General features: G+C 52.0%; 1 protein-coding gene across 1 annotated transcript in view; it reads left to right on the top strand.

Annotated features, from left to right (window-relative positions):
- Nucleotides 1–4,124: 4,124 nt before the first annotated feature.
- The window catches only part of LOC139240999 (nck-associated protein 1-like), a 394,739-nt gene continuing 386,360 nt past the window's right edge, over nucleotides 4,125–12,503 (top strand). The window contains exons 1-2 of the mRNA XM_070869663.1: nucleotides 4,125–4,314; nucleotides 10,816–10,926. Coding sequence (XP_070725764.1) covers nucleotides 4,219–4,314; nucleotides 10,816–10,926 — 207 coding nt within the window. The 5' untranslated portion in view covers nucleotides 4,125–4,218. The remainder of the gene's footprint in view (nucleotides 4,315–10,815; nucleotides 10,927–12,503) is intronic.

The raw sequence follows: 12,503 nt of genomic DNA, 5'->3' as shown, positions 1-12,503 counted from the left end.
TGAAACATGGCCCGCTGTCACTCACAAGGACATCAGGCAGGCCGTGCGTGGCAAACATGGCCCGCAGGCTTTCAGTGGTGGCAGCGGACGTGCTAGCCGACATTATCTCACATTCAATACATTTGGAGTAGGCATCTACAACCACAAGGAATATTTTACCCAAGAACGGGCCTGCATAGTCAATGTGTCCCCTAGACCACGGTTTGGAGGGCCAAGACCATAAACTTAGTGGCACCTCCCTGGGTGCATTGCTTAACTGTGAACATGTATTACATTTGTGCACGCAGGACTCTAAGTCCGCATCGATACCGGGCCACCACACGTGGGATCTGGCTATCGCTTTCATCATTACGATGCCTGGGTGGGTACTGTGGGGGTCACTACTGAAGGTGTCCCTGCCCTTTTTTGGTACCACGACCCGATTACCCCACAGAAGGCAGTCTGCCTGTGTAGACATTTAATCTCTGCACCGCTGGTACGGCTTTATTTCTTCCTGCATTTCTGACGGACCACCAGCATTCCCCCCACCCCCCCATCCATTCTTCCTGACTGTGTCCTCTAGCACTCGCCCCCCCGCCCCCCCGCACCCATTCTTCCTGCCCCCTGACTGTCGAACAGGTCAGACCTGCGTTTCCCGAGCGTTCCTTCTGGCGGGCGGCAGATCGACCGGAGGCCAGCATAACTGATCAATATGGGCCATTTGGAGCATCCAGCATGGTCGGGCGGCACGACCTGACATCAGTGGATCCCTCCGCAACCACTCTCCCACCGGGCGGAACGTGGACAGCAGGTGGGTGGTTCCGGAGGAATCGCCCAAAAACACAACATTTTCGGCGGAACCTCGACAGCTGCGGGCGCAACTTCCACCAACTTTGGCCCCTAGACGAGATAAACAAAGTGAGAGAGGAAGTATTGAGGGGCTTAGCAGCTTTGAAAGTGGATAAATCCCCAGGCCCGGATGAAATATATCCCAGGTTGTTAAGCGAAGCAAAAGAGGAAATAGCAGAGGCTTTGACCATCATTTTCCAATCCTCTCTGGCGACAGGTGTGGTGCAAGAGAACTGGAGGACTGCTAATGTTGTACCTTTGTTTAAAAAGGGAGAAAGGGATAGACCGAGTAATTACAGGCCAGTCGGCTTAACCTCGGTGGTGGGAAAATTATTGGAAAAACTCCTGCCGGACAGGATAAAGCTTCATTTGGAAAGACGTGGATTAATCAAGGACTGTCAGTACGGATTTGTTCAGGGAAAGTTGTGTCTGATTAACCTGATTGAATTTTTCGAGGAGGTAACCAGGAGGGTCGATGAGGGAAGTGTGTTTGTTGTAGTGTATCTGGATTTTAGCAAAGCTTTCCATAAGTCCCACATGGCAGACTGGTCACGAAAGTAAAAGCCCATGGGATCCAGGGCAAAGTGGCAAGTTGGATCCAAAATTGGCTCAGAGGCAGGAAGCAAAGGGTAATGGTTGATGGGTGTTTGTGTGACTAGAAGGCTGTATCCAGTGGGGTTCCGCAGGGCTCAGTGCTGGGTCCGTTGCTTTTTGTGGTATATATCAACGACTTGGAATTAAATGTGGGGGGTATGATTTAGAAGTTTGCAGATGACACTAAAATGGGCTGTGTGGTTGATAATGAAGAAGAAAGCTGCGGACTGCAGGAAGATATCAGTGAACTGGTCAGGTGGGCAGAACAGTGACAAATAGAATTTAATCCAGAGAAGTGAGGTAATGTATTTGGTGAGGGCTAACAAGGCAAGGGAATACCTTAAATGGTACAACACTGAGAAGTGTAGAGGAACAAAGGGACCTGGCAGTGCAGGTCCACAGATCTCTGAAGGTAGCAGGCCAGGTAGATAAGGTGGTGAAAAAGGCATACGGGATACTTGCCTTTATTAGTCGAGGCATAGAATACAAGAGCAGGGGGGGGTTATGCTTGAACTGTATAAAACACCGGTTAGGCCACAGCTGGAGTACTGTGTTCAGTTCTGGTCACCACATTACAGGAAAGATGTGATTACACTGGAAAGGGGACAGAGGAGATTTACGAGAATGTTGCCTGAACTGGAGAATTTTAGCGATGAGGAAAGATTGGATAGGCTGTGTCTGTTTTCTTTGGAACAGAGGAGGCTGAGGGGAGACCTGTTTGAGGTGTATAAAATTATGAGGGGCCTGGATAGAGTGGATAGGAAGGACCTGTTTCCCTTGGCAGAGGGATTAACAACCAGGAGGCATAGATTTAAAGTAGTTGGTAGAAGGATTAGAGGGGATTTGAGGGGAAATTTCTTCACCCAGAGGGTGGTGGGGGTCTGGGGTGGAACTCACTGCCTGAAAGGGTGGTAGAGGCAGAAACCCTCACCACATTTAAACAGTACTTGGATGTGCATTTGACGTGCTGGAACCTACAGGGCTACGGACCCAGAGCTGGAAAGTGGGATAAGGCTGGGTGGCTCTTGGTCAGCCGGCGCGGACATGATGGGCCGAAATGGCCTCCTTCTGTGCTGTAAATTTCTATGATTCTATGATAAGAGTAAGGACGTCTCGCTGCAATTATCTAGGGCCTTGGTGAGACCACACCTGGAGTACTGTGCACAACTCTGGTCTCCGTACCAAAGGAAGGATATACTTGTCTTAGAGAGGCTGCAACAAAGGTTTACTGATTACTGCGGATAAGAGAGTTGTCCGATGAGGAGAGATTGAGCAGACTATGCCTATAGTCCATGGAGTTTAGAAGATTGAGAGGTGATCTCATTGAAATGTATATAATTATTACAGGGCTTGACAGGGTAGATGTAGGGAGGATGTTTCCCCCGGGCTGGGGAGTCTAGAACCAGGGGTCACAGTCTCAGGATAAGGGATCGGCCATTTAGGACTGAGATGAGGAGGAATTTCTTCACTCGGTGGGTGGTGAATCTTTGGAATTCTCTGCCCCAGAGGGTTGTGGAGGCTCAGTCTTTGAGTATATTCAAGACGGAGATCGATAGATTTTTGGATATTAAGGAAATCGAGGGATATGGGGACAGTGCAGGAAAGTGGAGTTGAGGTCGAAGATCAGCCATGATCTCATTAAATGGTGGAGCAGGCTCGAGGGGCCGAATGGCCGACTCCTGCTCCTAATTCTTATGTTCTTATGCTCCTTGAAAATCTGCTGTGGGTCTCCTCCACAGCATCCTCCTCCTTCCTCTTGCCCCAGCTCATTCTACTCCCCCTGTCTCACTTGCTGTTCTCCCTTGTCCTCCAGCTCCAAAGGCAGTCCCACCAGACCATCCCTGACTGCAGTCAAACTGTTGTGAAGCAAATAGAAGTGCAAGACCAGCAAAACCTCACTGAGTGCAGATAAAGCAAACTTTCCAGCATGATAAAACATACCAAAAAACACCCCGAAGTCAACCAGGCTGAAATGGTAAAGCAGCAACTAACTAAGTTCTAGCTGACCCCATTAACTAGCACTGGTGTGGGGCTTTCCTACTGATTGGTGCCACGTTGTGCTGAGTGAGGTCAGCACGTGGTGAGTGGGGTGCTGGGGTGATCGAAAACAGAGAGTGGGGTCCTGTAAACCGGGCAGGACCCCAATTTACCCCAAATCATTCTGGATTTTAAATGATCCGAACGTGTGCTCCTGCTGTTACTGCATCTACCTTGCCTTGTCCAAAGTGGCAGTGCGCACTTCCAGCGCTTCCTGCGCGCCATATTCTAGCCTTAATATGCCTGCTTGCGTGCGAAAAACGGAGGGTACGCAGCCCGATCTCTCGGCCACGGTGTCAGGTCCCGAGCTGGGTCGACGCCTGCAGTCTGGACGCTGTTTTGGGCAGGGCTGCTGTTTGTGAGATCTTGGAAAAATGTATTTTACAGCGTTGTTTGAGAGCGCTACGTAACTGGTGAAATGGAGTCTTTGGCAGGATGCTGAGGACCTTTCGGTGACAGCTGTAAGATGGCGGCAGATTGCCGACGTGTTTGAGGAAGGTCAGAATGGCAGGAAGTGGTTTAATGATGCATGGCTGTGGGAGCAGGGCGGCTGGAGTTTGGGCTGACAGGCTGCTGAACCAATAGGAAGTTTTAAAATATCTCTCGCCCGCTTGCCAAGGGATCAGCTCCACCAATGAGTGCAGAGTGGAGGTGGGTCACACAACTTTGTCAGAAGACTGCATCACTGGCAGTTCAGTAGAGTGGGCCCCAACTGTCTTGTCTACATCTGCAATTCCTTCAAAGCCCAACTTGCCCAGTATGTATCGAATATTGCAGCACAAGTTTGCTGAGAAGCTTTCCATCCTGAATGATCGAGGGAGAGGTGTTCTCATTCGGATTTACAATATTAAGAAGGTAAGTCCGTGTGCTTGCAAAATACTTTTGAGTCCCAGTTCCCTTATTTTCAGCTTCAGACCATCGCAAAGCACTTGGTAATCTCAGGCAGGCAGCTCACCCTTTGAAAGGATACTGTGTGACAAAAGTTAGAATGTTTAAATGCAGCGCCTCCAGTAACAGGCTGTTTATATATCGCACAGTAACGTGGAAATTGTCTTTTATGGCCCCTCAGGGAGGGTCGATTGGCCTTGGAGGGGGCAGGGCAGGTTCCCCAGAATGTTACCGGGGTAAAAGGGTTACATTATGAGGGCAGGTTGTACAGACTGGGCGAGTAGATACTGTAAGGTAGATCGGGAGAAACTATTTCATCTGGTGGGGGCAGTCCAGAACAAGGGGGCGTCACCTTAACATTAGAGCCAGGACGTTCAGGGTGATGTCAGGAAGCAGTTCATCACACAAAGGGTGCTGGGAATCTGGAACTCTCTCCCCAAAAGCCTGTGGATGTTGGGGGTCATTTGGAGCTTTCCAAACTGAGATCGATGGATTTTTGTGGCTGTTACATGTGGCTCTGACACAGGTCCACTGGTACATTGGTATCCCAGGCAGCAGTGTGAGCAGCTGTGAGTGCATCACCCTGCTCCTCTTCATCCTAATTATACAATCACCATTCGGCCCATCGTGTCTGTGCTGGCTTTGTGAAAGAGCGATCTGATTAGTCCCACTCTCCCCCGCCCCTCCCCTCCCCCGGCCCCCCCCTCCCCTCCCTGCGCCCCTCCCCTCACCCCTCCCCCCGCTCCCCCGCCCCTGCTCGTTCCCCATTGCTCTGCAGTTTTTTCCCCTTCAAGTAAATATCCAATTCCCGTATGAAGGTTACGATTGAATCTGCTCCCACCGCCCTTTCAGGCGGCGTGTTCCCGATCACAACATCTCGCTGCGTCTTTTTTTGACTTACCTTGTGTTCTACTTGGATCCACAGCACTGCTGCAAGCGTGCCCTCACTCACCCTCCCAGGACCGACCTGAGGGACGCTATCGGCATTGCCGCTGGCCCAAATTGGTCTTCAGCAAACCAGCAAGCTACCTTTAGATACCCGATTGCCATCCACATCTCACTGTCCTTATTCAGATGAGGCCTGAGCTCCAGTTTTGGATGAGCTTATAGAAACATAGAAATATAGAAACATAGAAATTTACAGCGCAGAAGAAGGCCATTCCGGCCCATCGTGTCCGCACCGGCCGACAAAGAGCCACACGGCCCTCGGTCAGCAGCCCTGAAGGTTACATATAAACCAATGAACAATGACGGAAAGGTAAAGAGCACCCAGCCCAACCAGTCCGCCCCACATAACTGCGACACCCCTTATACTGAAACATTCTACACTCCACCCCAACCGGAGCCATGTGATCTCCAAGGAGAGGCAAAAACCAGATAAAAACCCAGGCCAATTTAGGGAGAAAAAATCTGGGAAAATTACTCTCCGACCCATCCAGGCGATCGACACTAGTCTAGGAGATCACCCTGGCTGTATTAGATTCCCTGCAGTACTTACCATTATATCTGCGCCGTCCAACAAAAGGTCATCCAGTCTAATCCCAATTACCAGCTCTAGGTCCGTAACCCTGCAGGTTACTGCACTTTAAGTGCCCATCCAACCATCTCTTAAAAGTGGTGAGGGTTTCTGCATCCACCACTCTTCCAGGCAGCGAGTTCCAGATCCCCACAACCCTCTGCGTAAAGAAGACCCCCCTCAAATCCCCTCGAAACCTTCCACCAACCACCTTAAAACTATGCCCCCTTGTAATAGACCCCTCCACAAATGGAAATAGGCCCTTACTGTCCACTATATCCAGGCCCCTCAATATTTTGTACACCTCAATGAGGTCTCCTCTCAACCTCCTCTGTTCCAATGAGAACAAACCCAGACTGTCCAATCTGTCCTCATAACTAAGATTCTCCATTCCACTATCCTCCTCTCCACTATCCCCCTCTCCACTATCCCCCTCTCCACTGTTCCCCTCTCCACTGTTCCCCTCTCCACTGTTCCCCTCTCCACTATCCCCCTCTCCACTATCCCCCTCTCCACTATCCCCCTCTCCACTATCCTCCTCTCCACTATCCCCCTCTCCATTCTTCCCCTCTCCACTATCCCCCTCTCCACTATCCCCCTCTCCACTATCCTCCTCTCCACTATCCCCCTCTCCACTATCCACCTTTCCACTATCCCTCTCTCCACTGTTCCCCTCACCACTATCCCTCTCTCCACTATCCACCTCTCCACTATCCCTCTCTCCACTATCCCCCTCACCACTATCCCTCTCTCCACTATCCACCTTTCCACTATCCACCTCTCCACTATCCCTCTCTCCACTATCCCCCTCTCCACTATCCCCCTCTCCACTATCCGCCTCTGCACTATCCCCCTCTCCACTATCCCTCTCTCCACTATCCCCCCCTCCACTATCCTCCTCTCCACTATCCTCCTCTCCACTATCCTCCTCTCCACTATCCTCCTCTCCACTATCCGCTTCTCCACTGTTCCCCTCTCCATTGTTCCCCTCTCCATTGTCCCCCTCTCCACTATCCCCCTCTCCGCTATCCCCCTCTCTGCTATCCCCCTCTCCACTATCCCCCTCTCCACTGTTCCCTTCTCCACTGTTCCCCTCTCCACTGTTCCCCTCTCCACTGTCCCCCTCTCCACTATCCACCTCTCCACTATCCTCCTCTCCACTATCCTCCTCTCCACTATCCCCCTCTCCACTATCCTCCTCTCCACTATCCCCCTCTCCACTATCCCCCTCTCCACTGTCCCCCTCTCCACTGTTCCTCTCTCCACTGTCCCCCTCTCCACTGTTCCTCTCTCCACTATCCCCCTCTCCACTATCCCCCTCTCCACTGTTCCCCTCTCCACTATCCACCTCTCCACTGTTCTCCTCTCCACTATCCCCCTCTCCACTGTTCCCCTCTCCACTATCCTCCTCTCCACTATCCCCCTTTCCACTATCCCTCTCTCCATTCCTCCCCTCTCCACTATCCCTCTCTCCATTGTTCCCCTCTCCACTATCCCCCTCTCCACTATCCCCCTCTCCACTATCCCCCTCTCCACTATCCCCCTCTCCACTGTCCCCCTCTCCACTGTTCCTCTCTCCACTGTCCCCCTCTCCACTGTTCCTCTCTCCACTATCCCCCTCTCCACTATCCCCCTCTCCACTATCCTCCTCTCCACTATCCCCCTTTCCACTATCCCTCTCTCCATTCCTCCCCTCTCCACTATCCCTCTCTCCATTGTTCCCCTCTCCACTATCCCCCTCTCCACTATCCCCCTCTCCACTATCCCCCTCTCCACTATCCCCCTCTCCACTGTCCCCCTCTCCACTGTTCCTCTCTCCACTGTCCCCCTCTCCACTGTTCCTCTCTCCACTATCCCCCTCTCCACTATCCCCCTCTCCACTATCCCCCTCTCCACTGTTCCCCTCTCCACTATCCACCTCTCCACTGTTCTCCTCTCCACTATCCCCCTCTCCACTGTTCCCCTCTCCACTATCCTCCTCTCCACTATCCCCCTTTCCACTATCCCTCTCTCCATTCCTCCCCTCTCCACTATCCCTCTCTCCATTGTTCCCCTCTCCACTATCCCCCTCTCCACTATCCCCCTCTTCACTAACCCCCTCTCCACTATCCCCCTCTTCACTATCCCCTCTCCATTCTTCCCCTCTTTGTGCAATTAACGTATCTTCATTGACAACCTGCCTCTCCCTGCGGGTGGAACGGGCTCCATGGAAATGTGCAGGTCGGCGGGTTGTCACCAGCTTCCCGACTTGCTCACGTTATTGCTGCTTTTCCCGCCACATCCAAACCTTGCGCGGTGCCAGGTTAACAGGACTCCCCAATGTCTTTCCTCTATCTGCAATTTTACCTGCGGCAAGAGGAAAAGTCATCCAAAGCAAAACTCCCCAGGGCCCCGATTGGGGGCGGCAACCGCCCCGGCCGTGGAATCGTGGTTACCATCTCTCGCAGGAAGTGACGTGCAATGTCGCCCGCTCCACCTCCTTTGGGCGCTACTGGGGTGCGTTGGTCAGCACTACGTGTCTGCTTCACTTACAGGCAAGGGCCACTGCGCTCTGAGGGCCCAGGACGGCGTGGTGACAGAGTACGGGGCGGCACGATGGTGGCACGGATCATGCGACCAAGAAGAAGTCCGGCTGACCGATGAGTTGGCCAAACTGGCAAGGTGGCGGCACTCCTGACCTCCCCTTTAACTCCCACCCCTTGAGCGGCGGTCGGCCCAGTTCGCCACCCGCAAGGCTGCTGCTGACACTGCTCGCAGGGCGCTGGCCAGTATCCGCCGTGGGGCGGGAAGGGATCGGCGCGCACGCCATGACGACATCGCCGGTTGCGTGGCAGCCCCTCCACTAACGCCCGTACAATTTTGTGGGATCCGGCAACCCCCCCAGGGGAAATACTGTCCCCCACCCCGGGGAGCGTGTGTGTGTATGAGTGTGTGTATGAGTGTGTGAGTGTTTGTATGAGTGTGTATACGAGTGTGTGTATAAGTGTGTGTGTGTATATGAGTGTGTGTGTATGGGTGTGTGTATATGAGTGTGTGTATATGAGTGTGTGTGTGACAGGCTGTGTTGCTGATTACAGAAAGGTGCCCAAGATATCAGGTTAAGGAGAGGCAGTGTGAAGGAGCGGGGAATTGGGAGTCACCCATTCCAACTGAAATAATGTACACTAAAAAGGGCGTAAAGAGCCTGAGATTCAGCAGTCGTGTAACTGTGACTGTTTCTACTTCCTGTTTTTTTGCAAGTCCGAGCTGTTCACTCAAGCAGTAGCATCCTGTTCTGTCTGACTGAGGAAGTGAGCGCTGTCAATGTGCGGCCTGATAGTGTGACCTCAGAGCTCAGCACAAGGCCTTATTCTTGCATCCTTCAGCACGTTTTCTTGCAACCGTTGGTGTTTTTATCTGTAAATTTGTTCAATGTGATCTAATTGAAGAGTCCCAGAGTGAGTGAGCAGCAGATAGGGCGGTGGATGGGCAACTCTTCTGTGCCCATCTGGCACTCAAAGATCAGTGCCAGCCTGAAGCTATTGGGTCACTGAGCGCCACTTGGGGTCGGGTCCTGACAAGGGTGGGCAACGGACCTGCCTGTTTAGGGCACAGTCATTTTTAATATGCAAATCCGTCCCCTCCCCTTTCCCATTCCCCATCTCACTTCTCCTCTCCTCCCCCCGTCCCCTCTCCTCCCCCCATCCTCTCTCGTTCCCCAGCTCACTTCTCCTCTCCTCCCCAATCTCCCACCACCCTTCCCCCGAATGTCTCTGTCTCCGATCGTGTCCGCCCACAGAAAGGCCACGTTAAACCCCCCACGCATGACCAGAGTTGTTTTAGCTCAAATACATTCGTAATGAAGAACCTTTTCTCGCATTGCCTTGATCGCCCAGTGTTCCTGAGCCACACACCACGGGCGCTCAAAGCTAGAATTATAAATGCGATCTTTTTCCTCTTTGCTTACCCATGTCTGCTGAGGTGAAGGTGTTTCATCAACAGCAAAGCAAACATCTGGGGGTAAAATTCCCATCAGGATTCTCCTGATCTCTTCACTTAACTTCGGCAGAAACCCTGGCGCAACATCGCTCATGGTCATAAATAGAGGAGCATCCAGACGGAACACCTTCCCCAGAACTCAAACTGTGCCCCCGCTCTCTCGCCTCTCTCCTGCTGTCGGAGGGGCAGTACTGAGGGAGCACTGCACTGTCGGAGGGGCAGTACTGAGGGAGTGCCGCACTGTCGGAGGGGCAGTACTGAGGGAGTGCCGCACTGTCGGAGGGGCAGTACTGAGGGAGTGCCGCACTGTCGGAGGGGCAGTACTGAGGGAGTGCCGCACTGTCGGAGGGGCAGTACTGAGGGAGTGCCGCACTGTCGGAGGGGCAGTACTGAGGGAGTGCCGCACTGTCGGAGGGGCAGTACTGAGGGAGTGCTGCATTGTCGGAGGGGCAGTACTGAGGGAGTGCCGCACTGTCGGAGGGGGAGTACTGAGGGAGCGCCGCACTGTCGGAGGGGCCGTCTTTCAGATGAGGCATTAAACAGAAGCTCCATCTGCCATCTCAGGTGAACATAAAAGATCCCACAGCACTATTTTGAAGACGAGCAGGGGCGTTCTCCCCCGTGCCCTGGGTGTTGTGGCCAATAATTATCCCTCAAGCAACATCACTAAAACAGATTATCTGGTCATTGTCACATTGCGGTTGGTGGGAGCTTGCTGTGTGCGAATTAGTGGCCACGTTTCCTGCTTTATACCAGTGATTACACTTCAAAAATATTTCATTGACCACAAAGCACTTTCGGATGTTTTGAGGATGTGACAGGTGATATATAAATGCACATCTTTCTTTCTCACTGATGTATTACTATAGTTACAGTAAAGCCTCATTTATGGGGCCAGTGTAATACTGCACACCAGGCTGAGGCTTTAACTGGATTTTGTGATCTTAAAGACATTTTTTTTTCATCTCCTTCAGACATGCTCAGACCCCAAGTCAAAGCTGCCGTACTTAACAGAGAAAAACATGGAAGCTGCTGTCAAATGCATAAGCAGGAAATTTGCAACAATTGATATACGGAGCAACAGTGTAAGTAATCCATGTCACCGTCCAGTGAGGTGTGTTCGAGTCCAAGAGTCTGAGCTGTAATGGTAGACCATCGCGATTGAGTCACTGCACAGAGCATCAGGGTGCAGCTTCATTGGGTCGTAACATAGCATTGTATATCAGAAGGTCCTGGGGACCCAATTCATTTTCTTACTCAGAAAACCAGGGGAACGAGTGCAGGACCGCAGCAAAAGGGAGTTCAGCGTGGGGCAGTGTGAGCTTTGAGCCTAAGAAAGATGGATGAGAGTATTGTGTAAATGGTGAGAGACGAGGAACTGTGGGTGAGCAGCGAGATTTCGGGTCCAAGTTCACAAATCACTAAAAGCCCGTGCACAGATACAAAATACCGGGAAAGTCTGGTGGAATGTGGACCTTTGTCTCGGGGCTGGAATACAGCGGAGAGGAAGTGATGTCACAGCTGGACAGAGCTCCGCTCAGACCCCCTGTGGTCACTGGGTTCAGTTCTGGGCCCCGCCCCTCAGGGAGGGTCGATTGGCCTTGGAGGGGGCAGGGCAGGTTCCCCAGAATGTTACCGGGGTAAAAGGGTTACATTATGAGGGCAGGTTGTACAGACTGGGCGAGTAGATGCTGTAAGGTAGATCGGGAGAAACTATTTCATCTGGTGGGGGGAGTCGAGAACAAGGGGACGTCACCTTAACATTAGAGCCAGGACGTTCAGGGTGATGTCAGGAAGCAGTTCATCACAGAATCAATCACAGAATGATACAACACAGAAGGAGGCCATTCGGCCCATCGAGCCTAATATATCCTTACTATACAGTACAAATGCACACGAGGCCCATACTTGCGAGAAGGGCACTCTGTGGCCAGTAACCTTTATTAGCCAGCACTGAAGTGGAGAAGATTGGTGGAGCTTTCCCTTTTATACCTGAAAGTCCAGGTTAGGAGTGTCTCCCACAAGTTCACCCCTTGTGGTCATTGTTCTCACAGTGTACAACTTAGGTCAGTTTATACATGGGTTACAATGCTGGTTGAATACATGACATCATCTCCCCCCCCAAAGTCTTATTGGGATCACAGGTTAAGTCTCTCTGGTGGTTTACGCTCCCTTGTAGAGCGCCTGAGTTGGGGCTCTGGTTGTTGGGCGCTGGCCTGAGTGTCTGCTGTTTGCGGTGCCTCAGGCCTGTCCGGACTGCCCACAGTGACTGGGCTCTCCTCCACTTGGTTCCGGTGTTCGGTCACCTGTGGTGGAGTGAACTCTACATCGTGTTCTTCCTCTGCTTCTTCTATGGGGTTGCTGAACCTCCTTTTAGTTTGATCCACATGTTCGCGGCAGATTTGTCCATTGGTAAGTTTAACTACCAGAATCCTATTCCCCTCTTTGGCAATCACAGTGCCTGCGAGCCATTTGGGCCCTGCAGCGTAGTTGAGGACAAAGACAGGATCATTTACATCAATACATCGCGCCCTCGCATTCCTGTCATGGTAGTCATATTGTGACTGGCGCCTGCTCTCGACAATTTCTTTCATGGTGGGGTCTATAAGGGATAACCTGGTTTTGAGTGTCCTTTTCATTAGCAGCTCTGCGGGTGGAACCC

The sequence above is a fragment of the Pristiophorus japonicus genome, chromosome X, assembly GCF_044704955.1.
Source record: "Pristiophorus japonicus isolate sPriJap1 chromosome X, sPriJap1.hap1, whole genome shotgun sequence".
Lineage (NCBI taxonomy): Eukaryota > Metazoa > Chordata > Chondrichthyes > Pristiophoridae > Pristiophorus > Pristiophorus japonicus.
This window is presented reverse-complemented; position numbering and strand designations above follow the sequence as displayed.